Source organism: Silurus aristotelis (assembly GCF_946808225.1).
Source record: "Silurus aristotelis genome assembly, chromosome: 18".
NCBI lineage: Eukaryota > Metazoa > Chordata > Actinopteri > Siluriformes > Siluridae > Silurus > Silurus aristotelis.
In genome coordinates, this window is record NC_139591.1 from 671,833 (window position 1) to 690,833 (window position 19,001).

At 44.8% G+C, this 19,001-nt stretch overlaps 1 protein-coding gene across 2 annotated transcripts; it reads right to left on the reverse strand.

Moving 5' to 3' along the window:
* Positions 1-3,251: 3,251 nt before the first annotated feature.
* Positions 3,252-18,098, reverse strand: LOC310740800 (uncharacterized protein). Of its 2 annotated transcripts, none has more exons than XM_083567833.1 (13): positions 17,690-18,098; positions 16,192-16,312; positions 15,954-16,061; positions 15,341-15,377; positions 13,411-15,245; positions 12,871-12,898; positions 10,986-12,754; positions 10,861-10,906; positions 10,683-10,766; positions 7,990-9,800; positions 7,663-7,699; positions 7,446-7,578; positions 3,252-7,340 (listed from the first exon to the last, which is right to left on the reverse strand). In XM_083567833.1, the coding sequence occupies exons 1-13, from the start codon at positions 17,776-17,778 to the stop codon at positions 4,085-4,087; spliced, it is 9,354 nt and encodes a 3,117-aa protein (XP_083423959.1). In that variant the 5' UTR covers positions 17,779-18,098; the 3' UTR covers positions 3,252-4,084. The 2 variants fall into 2 exon arrangements, with proteins under 2 accessions (XP_083423959.1, XP_083423958.1); XM_083567832.1 differs by having other exon boundaries at positions 3,252-7,362; positions 7,450-7,578; positions 17,690-18,097.
* Positions 18,099-19,001: the final 903 nt, after the last annotated feature.

Genomic DNA, 19,001 nt, shown 5'->3' on the forward strand with positions numbered 1-19,001 from the left:
TAAACACCAGAAAAACATTAGAGGAACGTTCACAGCTGCTCAGACAGTTCCTTTCTGGTTCTTCTGGTTCCAAGTTCTGGAAGCCAAGAAGAACCTTCATAAGAATTTGTATGTTAACCAGGTGTGGGTGATTCGTGCTCCAAATAATTTCACCAAGAACCAGGCAGGAGATTCATTTTGTGTTGTGTGTGTGTGTGTGTAGGAGAATCAATAGTTCAATGGTTGCTCTAAGCACAGAATCTATGAGGAATGAAACATTAGTTTTTGATGGGAAAAGGTGGTTAGATTTAGTTTCCTGTTTGTACCGAATCTCCAGCGATGTCTCCATACACAGCTGAGCTGTTCCTTGAAGCCCAGAGCTGAACCCGAGCTGCTCATCTTCTCAGCTTTCATAACTCCTGATAAAGCAGAAGAGGGTTTAGGACTTGGTGAGATGCAGCTGATAAATCTCACATTAAAATTCCTCGACTGCAGCAAAGAGAAGTTTAGAATAATCCTGTGTGTAAACGGGCCGAGGCCGAGGGGGAGATGGAGACGTTTGCTGATGGGATGAATCTCTCTCTCTCTCTCTCTCTCTCTCTCTCTCTCTCTCTCTCTCTCTCTCACACACACACACACACACACACACACTTTGCCTTCACACCAACAGGAGCATCAACAATCGGGCCCTTGTTCGGGGGGGAGGGGAGGAGAAACAGACAGCGGAGAAGTTGTCGGGCTGAGATCAGAGAGCAAGGAACAGTCTGAGGAACAGCTGAAAAAAGGAACATGTTTCAGACAGACTGAAGGATGAAGAACAGGAAGGACCTAATCCCAGGATCAGGAGCACAAGCCTCAGACAGCAGCTTTAGCATTTTCAGCTAAAGATTTACAACACTGAAATGTAGCTAATTAGAGATCAACAAGATCTGGGAGCTTTAGAAGGTGATCAGTCTGCATGGAGGAGGAGGTCATGGAGCAGAACAGAGTGAAGAACTGAAGCAAACCTGGAGCAACATGGATACACAGAGCAATACACACACTATAGTAATAAATTTACTTATTAAACCCATCACACACACACACACACACACACACACACACACACACACACACACACACACACTGATGTTTTTAAACGCAGTATAAACACATTTCCAGACTGCAGTTTGTAAACAGAATTAAAAAAAACCCCACGTAATTCTGAGTTCTCGCTGAACACGAATACGAAATTCTGTGCATTTTACGTTTTGTTCACTTTGAGAAAGACAGGAGGATCTTCTCTTCCTAAATTCATTAGTCACGCCGTTCGAACGTGAACACGTGTTGAACACGTTGCGCCGCCCGGACCGCCCGAGTGTTGAGATTGTAAGAAATAATGAAGACGAAACACGAGTTCCAGATCACACAAATAAAAATAATTGATTGCACCAGAGAGAGAAAAGAAAAAAAAAAAAAAAAAAAAAAAAAAAAAAAAAGACAGATTCTGCAGTCGGATGGAAAACACATTTGAGCGGGACGAGAATCCGGAGCGTCTGGGAATGTGGGAATTGTTTTTTTGGGTCGCTTATTTTTATTTATTTATCCTTTAAATTGAAAAGGTCCCCAGAGAACACATGCATCATCCTGCTGTGTGTAACAATAGAGATGTAATCAACATTTCACAGACGTTTACAGCAGACCAACTGATTTGTGTGGAACTGTTTAGTTGTTCAGATGACACGCCTGGAAAACTGTAAACCGTTTACCTCGAGAAAATCGGAGAAACACGCACACGGGAAAGGAAAAAAAACCACTCCCGGGTTTTTCTCTGCATTGTCGAGGCACAAAGGCGTTCCTGCACAATTAAGTTAATAAACTGTTTACTGATTGATTTGCGGCTGTAATTGCCGCCGCTCAGCCTTCTTACTGCTCTGTAACCCAGCTGCCTTTCTCTCAAACAACAATCCTGAAAAAGGTCAAAGGTCACCGCCCCCTGAAGCCCATCCCGGGTCCAAGGCTGTAGGAAAAAAAAAAAAAAATAGGAGACTGATTGCTTCTCAGCGACATCTCAAAGATCTTCCCCTGAACACAAGATTCCCCGTGATGGATCTACTCTCTCGTTCTTTTCTCAGGGCCGTGCCGCAAATCACGGCGGCGCTCCGGCGAGAGTCGGGCCGCCGTCTGAAAAGCGACGCAACAAAAAACCTGAACCTAAAAGCATTAATGATTAACTCTGTTGAAACCCGGCGCAGGAGCAGGCAGGACGTGTGGTAGGAGGCGGTGGACGAAAGCAGGATCGATGCCAGTTTTTTTTTTTAAAACAACTCGAACAAATAAAACTTTCAGGATGTAAAAAACCCCATTGAAACGAAGTCTCGGTATAGAACTTTTAAACTATTTCACTTCGTATCCCTGTGAGAAGAATCTGGATCTCAGGCTTTAACGACGTCTTCCTACCAAAGTTCACAAACTAAACCAGTCAAATCCTTATTGTATTTTTTTTTTTTTTTTTTTTTTTTACATTTACAGCGTATCCAGAGTCTTCATTTATCAGAGCAGGTGAGGGTTAAGGGCCTTGATCACACGCCAAGCTGTAGCAGCTCAGTGGCATTAGGATTTGAACTCACAACCTTCTGATCAGAAGTAAAACATCTTAGCTGAGCTACAACTTCCCTCATTACAGCGACCACACACACACACACACACACACACACACACACACAATGTGGGTACGGGAAAATAAGTGATGGGATGCGAACAGACACTAAACCCTATTCCCCCCCCCCCAATCGGTGCGCCCCACAGTGTTTATTCTACTGCACCACAGGAATTTACCACCGATTATAAATATTCATAATAACGAAATGCTGCCTGACTTTCAGACACGTCCTCCAACTGTTAATTTCCTGCGAGTATGTAAAACTACAGGATCTCAGAAGATCCATTTGAGACTGAAACAGTACAGTGCAAGTTGATGAAGATAAACTGGGCCGCGTTCGACAACGTAACACACCGAGTTCGCAAAATGAGAAACACCAAAAAACCAGAATGGACCTCAGGTTCCTCCACAACGTATAAATATTTAGTTTGGTAACTTTATCCACCAAAATAAAGCACAAACTGACAGTTATGATAATTATTACAGACTAATTCTAAAGTAGCACGAGGAGACGCTCGAGATGGGACACTTCCTGCGCAACTCAGAGGCGAGTCTGCCCTCTTATGGAGATTTTGTGACACTGCAGTCACGATCTTTGAATCAGAATCAAGTTAAGAGAAAAAAAAAGAGGTTTAGTTTAAATCATTTTTATTTATTTTAGTCAAATATATATATATTTGAATCCTTTTCCGTGAGAAGGATTTTTGGGAGAAAATGTTTACAGAAACCAATGCATCCAAGTCAAACTGCAAACAAACCAAACTTGTTTTTGACACGTCATGGAACGAAGCATTTCAGCGTTTTGTGCCGTGGGAATGAGCGTGGTCACGTGATTCAGGTGATCTGAAACCCACAGGTTATTTGACTAAATGACAGTAACAGGATTTAACATGTCTGGATTTTTTTTTTTTTTATAGGATTTACATGATTTAAAAAAAAAAAAATCTTAAAAGTTCCTGAAGATGCTGGGAAGCTTCCAAAAAGCTTGGCTTGAAAGCGTTCTTGCAGACAAACGTAGTCCTTGTGTTCCAAAGAGTCAGGGTAAGGGTTTTGCATAAAGGCACAAAAGCATTAGAGCCCTGTCTAGGGCGTTTTTCTTCTTCTTCTTCCTTTTTCCACTTTTTTTTTTTTTTTTGGCAAGACATTGGTCCCTGTAGGCAGTCCTCTTTCTTAGTCCACATCACACACAAGATAAAAATAAGACAACAAAACAAAATAATAAAACAATTAGATTATACTTATAGTGTACAGTTCTAATTAGATCTCTAATTTAAAAAAAAAAAAAAGAAAGAAAAAAAAACGAGAAAAAACAAGAAGAACCCTACTGAAACCTATGCTCCGATTTGATCAGCTGTAACCAGGGATACAGTGAGGAACACACCGAGGACTTCAGCAGTTTACGACACCCTAATTAATGGAAAGCTAATTTTCGGGGGGCAGTCGAGGGGGTGACGGGTTTCTGCTCTATAGAGGATACAGCTCGAGTAAAGATCTCTGTTGGTTAAACTCAACGAGACTCTTCTTGCCCTGTCTGATCAAGTCCTCTTTTCTGAAACACGGCAAGACCATGAGGAGCCTGAGGAGCGTCTCGATGTTGGGGAACGACTCGGCGTCTGTAGCATTGAGCGTGTCCAGAAGGCCAGCGTGAAGAAGTTGCTGAGAAGGATCGACGTCTAACCACTTCTCGCGCCACTTCAGAAGCTCCTCCTGCAAAGAGCTCGAGTCTGGAAGATCGTCCTGGTACAGCTTGAACAGCTCAGGGTCCGTGCAGCATCCCTCCGTCTTGGATATGACATAAGGCACAACCTGCATGCAGCGCACGGCCGACAGAGCGCCGTCGGAGAACAGCTCGTTGATCTCGCAGACCGAGTGCTCGAGCGCTCCTTTGCTGATGATGTCTCGACAGTAAATGATCAAACACTCCTGTGAGGTGTGGTCGACGCTGACCTGTAGTTTGGAAGCTAAGACCACTGCTTCTTGATACCAGCTTTGAAGATGAGCGTCGATGTTGATCTTCATATCCCTCAGTGAACTAAGCACTGCAGACAAACTGTTCACAGCTTCATACACATCTAGAGGTTGGCCCTGGAGACTCTGGCTTAAACTTTTCGTCGGACTCAGGACGTTTTTCATGATCACGAGCGTCAGGATGAACTCGAAGTTCTGCAGGATGATCATGAAGTCACCAGCCTGGGTTCTTTCAGCCTGGATGTCATGCTTTTCCTTTATATCGTTTAAACTGAGCATGATGGCTTCCAGGATTTCAATGGTAAGATCCAGAGTGTCATGGCTCCTCTCCCATTGATTTCTGCTCAGCCGGTCAGTCAGATCGCTGTGCTTAGCAGCGTCGCTTTGAAACAGGGACGCGACCGTTTTATACAACACCGCCCGCTTCTCCTCGTCCTCAGTGACCCACTGGAGCATCCTCTCCACCCATGTGAAGCTGTCCGCTACCTCAGAGATGATGCACGACTTAGCTAGCCATGTGTTCAGAGACATGGAGGAGCTACACGTGCGTACAGAACGCGGGTATCTCTGAGAGATTATCGATCCTGCTGCTCTGACTTGAGCACCTGCAGCACCTACAGTCATCAGACTTTGGCCCCGACAGAAGGCCAAGTTCAAACCCCACTTCTCAGACAGAGCCACAGTCAAAGAATCCACAAAAACTGCAATGTCTTGGTCGAGAGGGACGTAGGCCAACACGTCCTCGCACGGCGTCTTGCAGTTCTCCAGGTAGCAGATCCCCACAGGGACGTACGTATGTCCTTCAATTTCTATTTGCTGTTCACATGTAATAGAAAAGAACTTTGTGTTTTGCATCTCTCTGAAAAACGACTCTTGAACAGGGGTGCTGTAGAACGACAGGACCCCCTTGTGGGGTTCAGCGGCATCTTCACCAGATGCTTTGGAGGGATCCGTGCTATCTTGCTCTATTGCATAGGATTCATCGAGATCATCTTGAACAGTTGTTGGCTTTACTTCAGCTGCTGTGGAACTGTTTGGATCACTTGAGGTATCCGGTGTTGTTGATGTAACTGCCTTATGATCTCCATCTGAAGTAAGTGGTCTGGACTTGCATGTTCCATTCTGAGCAGGTGCCACAATCTCTTGGTTATCAGCCTTTAGGACAGTATCTTGAGTTTCTACTTTGAGGTCTTCACTGGGATCCATGGGAACATCCCTGATTTCTGCAGAAGGCTCCATGGATTTGGATTCATCTTGGCTCTCCATCACCACATCCTGAACTTTATCTGCAGGCTCTGCAGACATTTTTTCTGATGCCACATCAAGCTCCATTGGGAGGTTCTCGGTTGTTGGGTCTGTAGGAACGATACCCTCGGGTGCTACTGTGGGCTGTAAGACAACACTCTCCTTTGCTTCAGAAGTGTCCATGGCTACATCTTCAGCTGCTTGCTCAATCTTTGTGGTGGCTTCTCGCTCAGGTGTAACACACGGTACTGCTGCTGTTGGTTCTTCAGAGAAACACTGGTTGTTCAAGGTAACATCACTACCTGTTGCTACTTCTGCTTTGGAAACATCTTGTGCTTCTACTGCAGTCATGGAGGTGCCACCTTGAGCAGTGTTGGGCTCATGGGTCGTATCCTGAGGTAACGTTTCAGGTTTCACAGTCGCTTCCATGACTGTTACAAGTTTATCAGTGGGGAGGACACTATGAGTTTTTTCTGGTTCCTTTGGTGACGATGTTTCATGATCTGGGGCTTCATTCTGGGTGGTCACTGAGGGCTCGGGGGTATGCTCAGGTGCTCCACCTGACTTCATGGTCATGCTTGGGGCTGATGTTCCAGGCTTTGAGGTTACAGCCTGTGATGCGGTCTCATTCTGTTCTCCCAAATCAGATTCTGTTCTGATTTCCTGGGTGTCTTCTCCAGATGCAGGAAGCTCTTCAGCGATCTCCTGGGGCAATAGAACTGGGTTTGTACTAATATGGCTCGCTGGTGATGGCGCCTCGGCAGTGAGACCCTGAGTGACATCTTCAGGGTCGACAACTGGCTCTTTGATCCCACCATCTGCTGCAATTTCAGACATAATCAGGACACCTTGTTCTGCTGCTTCGTCTTTTCTAACAAGCTCTGCCGTGACATCCTCTGCCACCATCATGGACTCTTTAGGGACGTCCTTCAAAGCTGTGATGGGCTCTGTGCTTGGAATCCGAGCTGCCTCGTCAGGTTCTTTAAGCTCCACGGAGACATCCATAGCCGCTGTAGCTGGTTCTGGAATGACATCCTGTGATGCTTCAACATCTAAAATATCTCTAGGAACTGATAATTCTGGCTTTGTGGTGGCATCCTGCGCCGCCGCGTTTACCTCCATGGTGCCACCCTGGTCTTCTGTGCTGGGCTCTGAGGTGACTGACTTGTCTGCCACTTCCGATTCCGTGAGGACGTCCTCCGATGTGACCTTTGTATCTGGTTTTTCAGGCTCAATGGTGACATCCTTGGATGCCAATACAGGCTCAGTGGTAATACTTTGGGCTGCGGCTTCACTGAGAATCTCGACATTTCCATTCTGAAGCTCTGCAGATACACCTCGGGCCACCTTAGGAACATCTGGTGCGTTGTCAGGCGCACTCACTGTCGGTGCACTAATTTCATTTGGATGTGCAACTGTTGAAGGAACAGAAGGTTCTTGTATCTCGGGTTGTCCATTGGAAGGAATTATTTCCATGGCACTATCGGTTGGAGCTGCAGTGGTACCACTAAGTGCAGAAGTGCTTATTTCTGGAAAAAAAAAAGAAGAAATGTATAATAGTGACCAGAAAATGAAAAACATTGTAATTCAGAACTCATGGTTACGTCATTACACACCTCCAGTGTCACAATAAGTCGTAGTTGTGGGCTGGTCTTGTGCGGTGATTGGAACGGTGCCATTTATTATCTCTGAAATCCCAGGGCTGGAGGTATTAACCCTTTCCTCTGAAGTAACCTCTGGCAGATCTAGAGAGAGGGGGGAAGGAAAAAAAAAAAAGATTATCCTCCTTACACTTTTCACACTTGTGTCCAAAAATAAAAACTACTCACCACCGTCCATTTTCATAACAGAGAGACTCTCCTTCACCTGGAAAATCAGGAACAGCTTCAGTACATAAACCATACAAAACCCCCGTTATATTTAAAAACGTGCTTCACTGCGCTATGGAAGTTCAAAGAGGCCATGCATTATAGTGAACACCACTAAATCTTCTCCACATGTGGATAGCGATCCATGTTGCTGCATCCAGAACATTCCTCGTGGTCAGTACTTAATTTTTCTGTGCATGTTCTAGAAGCAGCATCATGTACAACAAGAAAGAAAAATATATCAATGCATGGCCTTTTAGGACTTCTGTACTGAGTATAAATACACACCGGAGAAAGAAAGACGTGGCTCTTTGCATCAAGTTCCATGCATTTGTCGACCACTTGCTCCAAAGTCCGCAGCATGCGAGGGTGCATCAGAAGCATCATCATGTCGGTCTTGCTGGCGCTGCCGTAATCGTTCCCAATCAAGCTCCTCAACGAGTTCAGAGTGGTCTTCATCAGATCACACTCCATGCTAATGCTAGGCAGCACAGCAACAAGTCTCAGAAGAGTAGTCACGTTCGGGTGCCCCCTGGCTTCAGGGTGGTGCAGAGTCTCAGAAATCGAGGTGGGCAGCGAGCTGTCTTGATACTTCTCTTGCCAAACAGTGGCCCAGGCATTTATCTCATCCTCTGCTGCGTCTGGTTCAGGCAGATCACTCTGGTAAATAGTGTAGAGCTTATCTGGGGCATCTGGTAGAATGGGCAGAGGATTGCATGTGGGAAGCAGAGAAAGAACCCTGAGCGCTTTCAAGTGACACTCTGAAAAGTTCAACTTCATTTCCTCAATTAGTCCGGTCAAGACGGGAATGCTGACCGTCTCTCTGTAGCCCACCTCTGGAGAGTCGTAACTGCTGACCGTGTCTGGATACGAGAGACCACCGGTGACTTTGGTGGCAAGCTGGGTTGCCTCGTCGAACCAGGTATTGTGCACGACCGTGATGTTCTCCAACATCTTCCCGAGGGTTTCTATTATAACTGGAATCTTCTCCAGCTCGCAGATGATATCAGCTGGATTGCCGCAGCGGAACACGGTGCTGCAGTTCCTCAGGGGAGCGCAGACGTTCTTCAGGATTACTAGGGAAATGACAAAATCGGATTCTCTAATGGTTGTGGAGAGCATCAGAGCATGAATCGACATGCTGTTACTCCAAGACCCATCGCCGTTGTTGCTAACAGAGTCCAGGCAGCACAGGACTCCCTCCAACATGTCCACTAAAATGTCAAAGAAATCTTCTGTCTTTTTCCACTTCGACAAGCATGTTTCTGGGACCTCTGCGAGGGCTTCTCGGGGAGTGTTCAAGAGACCTTCCCTTGTCTGAGAAAGCTCAACGTGCAGTCTTGGGGACTGATCGAAGAACAGTAGCAGGTCCTCGACAACACCAAGCACTTTTGTGATCGGGTCGTTATGAAGGCTAACCGCCAGCCAATAAGCGAGTCCACAGGACTCACTGGGTGTGTTCACAGCGAGGGGAAAGCTCTCCAAGAATCCTAAAGATAGCTTTCTCAGACCTTGACCCCCAACACCTGTGCACATAAACGACTGACCACGACAGCAACCCATCTGGAGACCCCATTCCTCTGAAAGGATGCTGGAGAGCATCTTAGCCTGGGTATCTGCATCAGAACTTGTGTCCATGGGCAGAAATCCTAAAAGCTCCACTTTTGGGGTGAAATTGTCCACAAAGCGGATAAAGACAGGAACGTACTTCATGTCATCCACAGACACGGCCTTGTCGATGATAATGGAAAAAAATGGAGATTCTTGTATTTCGGAGAGGATCGATTCCCTCACCGACTTCACAATTCCCTTCAACACATCCACATCTGAGAAATCTTTTGTGTTCTCCTCACCCCACTGACACATAGCAAGCTCTTGCATTACGAGCTCTTGCTCTTCCTTGGGGAGGTCCAAAAACAGACGCTTTTCCCGGGCCAGTTTACCCGCCAGCATGAAGACCCTCTGAAGATTGTCCATAGGCTGGTCTGAGTGACCGTTCTCATCCAAAGGCTTCACCTGTGGCCCCTCTGGAACTACAGCAGGTGTAACTTCAGGAACTTGCTGGGTCTCAACTTTGATGAATACAGCAGTGCGGTTATCTAAGAAGAAGAAGAAAAAAAAAAAAAACAGAACAAAAAAACATTAACTAGCGGTGTAACGACACATGTATTCGTAGAGATCCGTTTTTTTTTTACCAGGGTTTTGGTTCGGTGCACGTGTGCACCAAATACGATCCTTTTTACCGCCGGAACACAGTTATAATTTGAGTTCCCTTACAAACAGATTAAGTAAGAGAAAGTTTGTTTAGTCTCTAACTCACACTTTGAGCCGAGTGTCACTGATTTATTAATTATTATTATTATTATTAATATTATTATTATTATTAATAAACTGCAACGAAGATGCCAGGGGTATAAAAAGCAGTGTCACTTTGGCTCCATACTGGAAATACGATTTGTAGTGCGTTTTTGTAGGGTTTTTTTCGTTTTGTCTCACAACACACACAAACACACACACACACACACACACACACACACACACACACACACACACACACACACACACACACACACACACACACACACACCCTCCCCCCCCAACGGGGTCCAACTAATAAAATGTTTCCATTTATTACATTTTATTTAATCAATTAAACTTGTGCCTATTTAATTAATTACTCAATTGAATTAATATTATAAAAAAGTGTACTTTTAATTAGATTTTTCTGTTTTATTTGTATACATTACATTTTTTATAATACAATTATATATTATTTAACCAAACAGGGGTTATCTTTATAGTTTTTAAAATGAAAACTTTTGAAGTCCACAAATGTTAATAATAATAATAATCTGTTAATTTAAAAAAAAAAAAAAAAAAAAAAAGTATGTGCCAAAGCGTGAAGATTGTGTACGTTTCACTCAATCATTAAGAGAAAATAATAATATCAATGATGTCTTGGGGAAAGAAAAAAAACACACCCTCTGCCTTTAACTGGTTGAAGTCCGGGAGTTTTTGAGGGGCTCGGTCTGGTTGAACCTCCATCTCCTCGTCCTTGTGGTTGTCTGGTGTAAAAACAGGAGAAAATAAAGGTCAAGTGAAGAAAACTAGTGTGAATAAACTAAGATGAGAGTAAAGAACTGAGAAACACCGACACACCTTCTGCTTTTGACTCGGAATTGCGCAGAGTTTTTGCTTCCTTGTCCTGGATGAAATAATTAGGTGGTGATTAGTACATTAATGTTACATAAAATATATGACCTCAAACTAAAAGGAACTCTTACCAGGCAGATTCCTTCCAGTGTTTTTGGAGTGAGTTTCAGACACTGTGTCACCATCCTGTCCAGATCTCTGTTGAAGTTTGTGGCCACCTGGAGCACGGCCAAACACGGCGTCCTGTCCTTGGCATACGTGCTGCTCAGGTAGTCTTGAAACATTTTATAGCGCTTCACCTCTCCACAGTGTTCCAGCGTGGTGCTCGGCAACACCGACATGATCTTCAACAACGTGTTGATGTTGGCGAAATACTGCATGAGTGGCAGGCGGAGAGTCTGAAATATAGTGTCCGGTATCGTCGGGGAAACCACTTTAGTTTTCCATTTCACCTTCCAGCAGGAAAGTTCTGTGAAGAAGTTCTCAGGATCAGGAAGGTCTCCGACGTACAACGGAGGTTTCGATTTCAGGCTTTCGAATGTGTAGCTCATCGTTACAGAACATGGGACCAGAGATAAGAAGTTGAGCGCCTCTTTGTGGTCATCGGAGAAATGGTCTTTGACAGAGTTGATGATGTGGTCGACTAAAGGGACGCTGATGGCGTCCTTATAGTACGCACCTGGTTTCAGCAGGTTGTCTCTGGGACACGGGACACTCTCAGGCACCTTCACCTGCACGCCCAAGGTCTGAGCGAAGGAACACGCTTCATCAAACCAGTTTTGGTGGAACACTTTTACGTTGGTTTTGAGTCGGTTGAGCGTAGCTACAATGCCGCTGATCTGGCAGAGCTGTGACGCGGCGCTGAAATGGTCTTTCTGAAGAGCTGCGCTCAGTTCTCTGGTGAAAGACGAGATGTTCTTTAAAGCCACGATCGCCACAATGAAGTCAAAGTCTCGGATCAGCTGGAGGAGTTTCTTCGCTTGGTTGATCACTGCTAAACTCCACATCGGTGGACTGCTGTTTTGGAACCTCTCCAAACAATCCACTAGAGGTTCCAATATCTGAGAGAAGACATCATAGGAGTCGTGCTTCTCCTGCCACGAGGAACAGAAGGTGCCTTGAAACTCGTGGATCTTCTCGTAGCTCTCACGCAGACCAACAGCTATGACTTGATCCAGCTGTTTTTCAAGTTCGGGTGAGGTGCTGAAAAACAAAACTATCTTCTCAAGTATATCCAAAGCTCTGCTGATGGAGGGGACAGGAACCGACCTTGACCACCACGTGTTAAAGGAGTAACAGGAACAGTGAGTGCATATTGCGAGAGGGTACTTCTCCTGAACTTTGCACGCAAAGGCCTTGAGTTTGTAGGAGTTTTCTCCAGAACCCAAGTAAGCCTGACCCCTGCAGTATTTGAAATCAAGACGCCACTCTTTGGTGACGATGTCGAAAAGGCGCTCGCTCATCGACTCGATATCCAGATCCGCTTCCACAAACCCCATCAGATCCAAATGCATGACATCAAAACTGTCCACAAACCTGAGAAACAGCGGGAGGAAGTCCGTTTCGCCAAACTTCACCGCTCGATCAATGAACAGCGAGAAGAACGAATTTCCTGCTTCTGACAGAACCCCCTCTCGCACCACATCCGCACACACTTTCAAAACTTCGTTCATTTCGGATTTGGTCACGTATTCGACCTCGCTCTCCGAACCGCCCTGGAATTGTCTGCTTTGGCTGTTGCATGCTGCGTCGAGCGCCGCTTTCAGAGCAGACTTTAACGCCTCTTTATCGGTCCCCGAACACTCGGCTGGTCTTGGCCTCTCCGACTCCATGTCCAAAATAACTTCTCTCGGCTCTTCCGTGTCGTCCTTCGAGGCATCATTTGTATTATTTTCTGTCGCTGGAAAACATGTATAGAACATACAAACATTAATTGAGTACAATCATTAACATGAAGGAATCATTCTGAAACAACAAAAACATTCATGGGTTTTTATTTTTGGTGGTTTGTTTTACCTGAAGGTTGAACGTCCATAACCTCATCCTGTAAACACACACAACACATCCATTACAGCAGGAGTAATGAGAAATTAAACAATAGTTGCTATATAAATTAATGAAAACTTTAAATCATACAAAAATGTAATAAAGAAAAAAAGGTTTTGCTCAGTCATCGTTTTTTACCCGTATTTTTTCCCTCTCGACTAAAATCCATTATGTTTTCCAGCTTTCTGTCTTGTCGTCACAAGAGCGGCCTCTAGTGGCGAATCAATGACACCATTTGCTGTTTGATTTTTACACGCGAGACGGCGCGCTGCACGGAGAGCGTTATATTATCTTTATTTTTATAATTTACTTCTTTGGAACATTTTTATGATTGTTTTTTTTTTTTTGTTTGTAAAAGTTTTATTATACATTTTTGAGGTTTGATTGAGGTTTGAAAATGGCACTTAATAATCACTCATCGTTTTAATAAAAGGATGCCAATAATTTTGAACCCAAAGAGAGCAATGAGCTCCATTCACAGTCAGTGATGAACAAATGACAGATGTTTACCTTACAAAGCAGCTGCAGTATGTCCGGATGGCTTTCCACGTAGGACTGCACCATGTCGTCGAAATTGAAGTGCACGTCCTGATTGACATAAACGAACGCCATGTTGCACAGTCTTTTCTCTGCCGGTGTGGCCTTCATGTAGGAGCGGTACCTTTCCAGCACCATGTCGTACTGCACGTACACATCGGAGTCGGCGTTGATGCAGGGGATCGAACCCAGGACTCTTAACAGACTCTGGACGTTGGGGTAGAACCCGATATCGGGAATCTTTAAGGTGGCGAAGACGCCGGTGGGCAGGATCCTGCGCTTGCTTGCGTGCCTCCACTTGACCTCCCAGCAGCCGAGCTCATCGTAGAAGGAGTCTGGGCGAGCCAGGTTGTTCAGGTTGGCGTCTGCGACCTTGTCTTTTCGAATGCTGAAGTTGTGGTCAGCCATGTACGACGGCACTAAAGAAAGCCATCTCAGGATTCGGACCATCTCAGTACCAAGGACTCTCTTGACCTCTTCAATGAGGTATTGCAGGACCATTTTGCTTAGTGTTTCCCTGTAGAAGTCCTCCGGTGAGGTCTGCATTTTGTTGTCAGAGTCACCGTTGGCAGCAGTGTCTGCTGGCAGAGTGACTGAGACGCCAAGCTTTTTGGCCCTGCCTACAGCATCGGAGAACCACTTCCTGTGGAATATCGGGATCTCCTGGAGGTGCTTATTGAGCAGCTTTAAGGCATTGGAGATAGTGTATTGCAAGGTGCTGCTAATGCTGATGATCCCCCTCAGGCTCGGGTTTAGGATGCTCACACAGCACAAAGTGTTCTTCAGGATCACCAGGGTGATGATGAAGTTGAAGTTCTTGAGCTTCTCCTTGAGCTTGAGCACCTGTTCTACAATGGTCGCGTCCACCGCAGACAACGAGCTGGTGCACATCTCTCCGATGCTGTTCAGCAGAGGTTCGAGAATGTCCAGCATGGTCTGGAAGGCATCCGTGCCGTATTCCCAATTGTTCTGGCAAGACTCCTTGACGCGATCCACCTCTCCTTTGATGTGACTGTACGCCGCCGTAATCTTCGTCAGCAGTTTTTTCATAAGCGTCTCGGACTGCCTGAGGATGGAGGCCACCTCTTCTACGGTGTCGACCACTTCCTGTACGGAAAGAACAGGCAAGGAGCGGATCAGCCACATGTTGAAAGCATAAGGGTCGCTGGGAGCCAGGACAACCTGCGGGAAATCCCGGAGCATCCGACAAGAGAACTCTTTCAGCTTCTTACACAAGCCGCCCGTCGTCAGGTAGGTGAAGCCTCGACAGTGCTCCATTCGAAGTCCCCATTTGTTGCGGATTTCCGACAGGAGCATGAGGTACAGGCTGTCCGAGTCCACGTCACAGGGAAGGAACCCCAGCAGGTGCTTTTGCGGAAAGCCATCGTTGCAGACGGATCGTATGAACACGGGGATCTGATCCTTGCCTTCAATGTTCGCCTTGTCCTGAAGAAGAATGGAAAAAAAGCGAGCCATGCGCAAGGCGTTTCGGATCTCCTCACGCATCACGTCCTCTCCGAGCCTCAGCACGTCTTTTGGGTCGATCTCCTCTGCACAAACAGGGTCGACCGGGAGAGGTCCGACGGCTCCACCCCCCATGGACTTGGTCGCACCGGTAGAGACATTGTTCACAATGCTGAAGCCGGTGAGCGCTAAGGTCTCCTTAAAGTGGAGCTTCAGGAGTTCCTTAGCGTTGGACGTAGCAGGATCCTCCTTCTCTGGTCTGATCGGAGCCGATTCCTCTTGTATAGCGTTCTCCGTGGACTCTTTGGTCTCATCTGGTGCCACGGCCACCGCCTGGGACTCATCTTGAGATGGAGAAAAGAGCATTTGGAATTTAGATCTTCTGCAGTGTGTAAAATGTGACATGAAACATTTTGGATCAGTAAAACTCATTACTTACCTTTCACCTTTTTTGCTTCCACTGGTTCAGTTGCAGTCTGAAAAGATAAAAAATAAAGTCACTGAGTGACTAAAACAAAACCAGGATGGACACGAATACAGAAAACAACCAGATCCAAACAGAAACCAAAACTGGTTCCTTTAAAAAAAACTGTGGCTGTGAGAGCCCATGTGAGTTCTGATACCAAAAACAATATTAAACCCATTGTGTCCAATCTGGAGAGCACAAAGTTTTGGTACCTTGAAAATGATTATATTATATATATATATATATGTATAATAACTTTAATGACTTCAACAATGGAGCCAATGTTCCTGTTCTGATCTGGTTACTGATCTGCAGATGCAGCTGCTAAGAAACGCAACATCAATAAGCTAATTATCTGGAGAAGAAAGAGCTGTGCAGTCAGTGTCTCCTAATAACCACCCAAACACACACTTTTCACTGGTTTTAATTCCAAACGATGGCATTGGAGTTTTATAGGCATGTCTGTAAGAAATGAGGAAAAGATCATGGACCTGAAGGTCTAAAGCTACAGCGGAACACAAATACGCGATTACTGCCCTTCTATTAAAAAGAAAAAATGGAGAGAACAGGTTAAATAAGAACGTACAGCTTGTATCCTTCTCTTCCTGGCGCTGTTCTGTGAGTTACCCTTCTTGGTCGTGAAGTCAAATATGGTGGGGACGGCTCCATCTTTTAAAACAGTCTTCAGTTCGCTCTGAGAAATAATTAAATACATTTAAAAAGTATAACGATGACTTTATATATTTTTAGTAACATAGATGCAACAGGCAAAATATTAAAACCTGGAAGAAAAAAAAAAGAGACACGTGAACATGCACACTTACTTCCTTCTGTATCAGAGACGCCTCGAAGTGTCTCGAACACAGTTTAAAGTTTCTGTGGAGGTACTCAGGCGATTTACTCTGCAGGTCCGCTCTGCCACAGTTCCCCACCCACTGTTTACATCTGAGAGAATTAAATAGATCAGTTATTTCTACAGCAGAGGAAAAGAATCGTAAAAGCTGACCTGAGACAGTACAGAGCCTGGAAACTGACTGGTATTGGGGCAGATCATTCAGAACCACAACGAGGGGGAGAGAACAACAATGTTCCCATTGTAGGATGATCATTTCCATGTTTTGCTGAAGTCAAACCAATACAACAGCCGGATATGAAGATTAATAAAGAATCCATGAAAGTTAATAGACTTCTCCAATGGACCAGCCAAAAATGTAAATGTGTTGGTCTGATCCTGTACACACTCATTCATAAACATCATAATGTCAGTACTTTTACCCAGTAAGAGAGAGTACAATCATCTATAGGTTATATACACTACACAAATCAATCATTACTGCTCTTTTATTTATTCTCATTCTAATTACTGAAACCAAGTCAATGCTGTAAAAAATGGTGACCTCGACTATGTGTGTATTTAAAACGAACTCCTATAATTGCACACATTTATATATACTAAGGTCAAAAGGAATTTCTGGGATGTTTGAAAATATTTGTCTTCAACACAATCTCGCCCAAATAAGCCCTCTCAGAACATAATGAAAGGGGGGCGGGGGGGGGGGGGGGGGAGACAAAAAAAAGTGTGTGTATGTGCATGTATGTATGTATGTGTATATATATATATATACACACATACATACATACACACACACACACACACACACACACACACACACACACACACACACACACACACACGGGCATTCATCTCAAGAAATAATTTGATTGGATTAACACAAGACTAGTACAGGATGAGTCATCAAAAATTATTAATACGTATAATTAAATGTATATATGCTAATTGATTTTAATTACGGATTGTTTAATACAACTCTCCATAATACAGCCACGTTTTTTTTTTTAAACAGCAAAACAGATTTATTTATTGACACTTCAGTAAATGGAAGCCGCCATTTCGCAGGAAGGCCTGAAGGGGGCGCTGGACGACAGCAAGCATTGTCGTGAAAAGAGGAAAAAAGTGAGGAAAAAAAAAATCTGTTAACTCCTGCACAAAGAAATCATGTCGATGCAAAAAAATTACAATCACTTATTAACCAACACGAACAAATTGTGCTGATCGAACATTCCGAACAGAGCGGAGCCAAAAGAGACGGATTAGCCAGCTAGCTCACATTCATTGAATCAAAGGGGAGGATTTAGCGAGCTAGGTGGCTAACCCGTTAGCAAAAGGATGCTAATCTTTGGTTCATTCCGGACTGTGAGGAGAATTAAACCAAAATCTGAGCGACGGAAATGGTGAAGCCGAGTGTGTGGGACTCGTGAGAACCGGGGCGGGAGAAGAAAGAAAGCGTGGGATCCGCTCACCGCTCGGGGTCCAGGGGGAACCTGAAGAAGGAGACGTTGCACTGGTCGGAGCTCTGCTTGCAGTCGGCTGCGGCGCAGCAGTCGGGCATTTTGGACAGAAAGTGCGCTCCTGTTCGCTTAGAAGAGCGCGCCGAGCATCATGGCCGAGAAACTCTACCGGAACCGCGCGCCGCCTCGATCATCTACCGTCAGGGCGAGGGTGCGCGCGCCGCTCGATTGCAGCGTCTAATGCCGAGGCATCGTTTCCTTGTTGTGGAGTGTGTGTGTGTGTTTTTCTCTCTCTCTCTGTGTGTGTGTGTGTGTGTGAGAGATCTCACAGCGAGATTGTAGCAGAGCTGCTTGATCCGAGCCGGAAGTGAACACCGCGGCCGAGCGGAAGTGAACAGCGCGCACGAGGGGGGGTGAGCGCCTCTCCAAACAAATCAGAGTTCACGCGCACACACGTTATAAGTATGATTATAATTATTATTATTAGAGAAGAGATAGACTCAGGAAAATATTTCTGCAGTTAAAGTTTCCCTTTAAACTTTAACTTGAGCAAAAGTATTTGTCCTCAAATGTACTTAAGTATTTAAAAGTACTGTAATTTATTAAGACTGTAATGCTCCTGTTATCATATTTGTCACTTAATCTTAGTTTATGTGACACAAATCTACACCGAACAGCTATAACATTATAACACTGAGTGGAAGAACACAGTGAAGAACTCTGATGATCTTCATCATGGCACCTGTTAGTGGGTGGATTTATTTATTAAGCAGCAGGTGAACATTTTGTGCTCAAAGTTGATGTTAGAAGCAGAAAAATGGGCGTAAGGATTTGAATGAGATTTACAAATTGTGACGTCTAGACGTCTGGGTCAAAGCATCTCCAAAACTGCAGCTCTTGTGGGATGTTTCTGGTCTGCAGTGGTCAGAATCTATTAAAAGTGCTCCAAGGAAGGAACAGTGGTGAACCGGCGACTGGGTCGTGGGGGACGAGGATCATGTGAGGAGTGAAGGCTGGACGTGTGGTCCGATACAACAGATGAGATCCTGTAGCTTAAACTGCTGAAGAAGTTCATGATGTTGCTCAACAGGTCACGACTGATTTAGTAGCAAAAGAGGCCCAACACAATATTAGGGAGGTGCTCATAATGTTCTGGCTGATCAGTGTATTAATAGAACGATTAATGAGTCAAACACAAAAAATCAATGTGGATGGAAAGTGAATGAATAAGAGAAAAGCAGTAAAGTTTATAAAAAATAAACATGTGATCATGTGATAAGAATAGAGAGATTGAGAGATGTTCTGAGTTCTGCAAAAATACTCA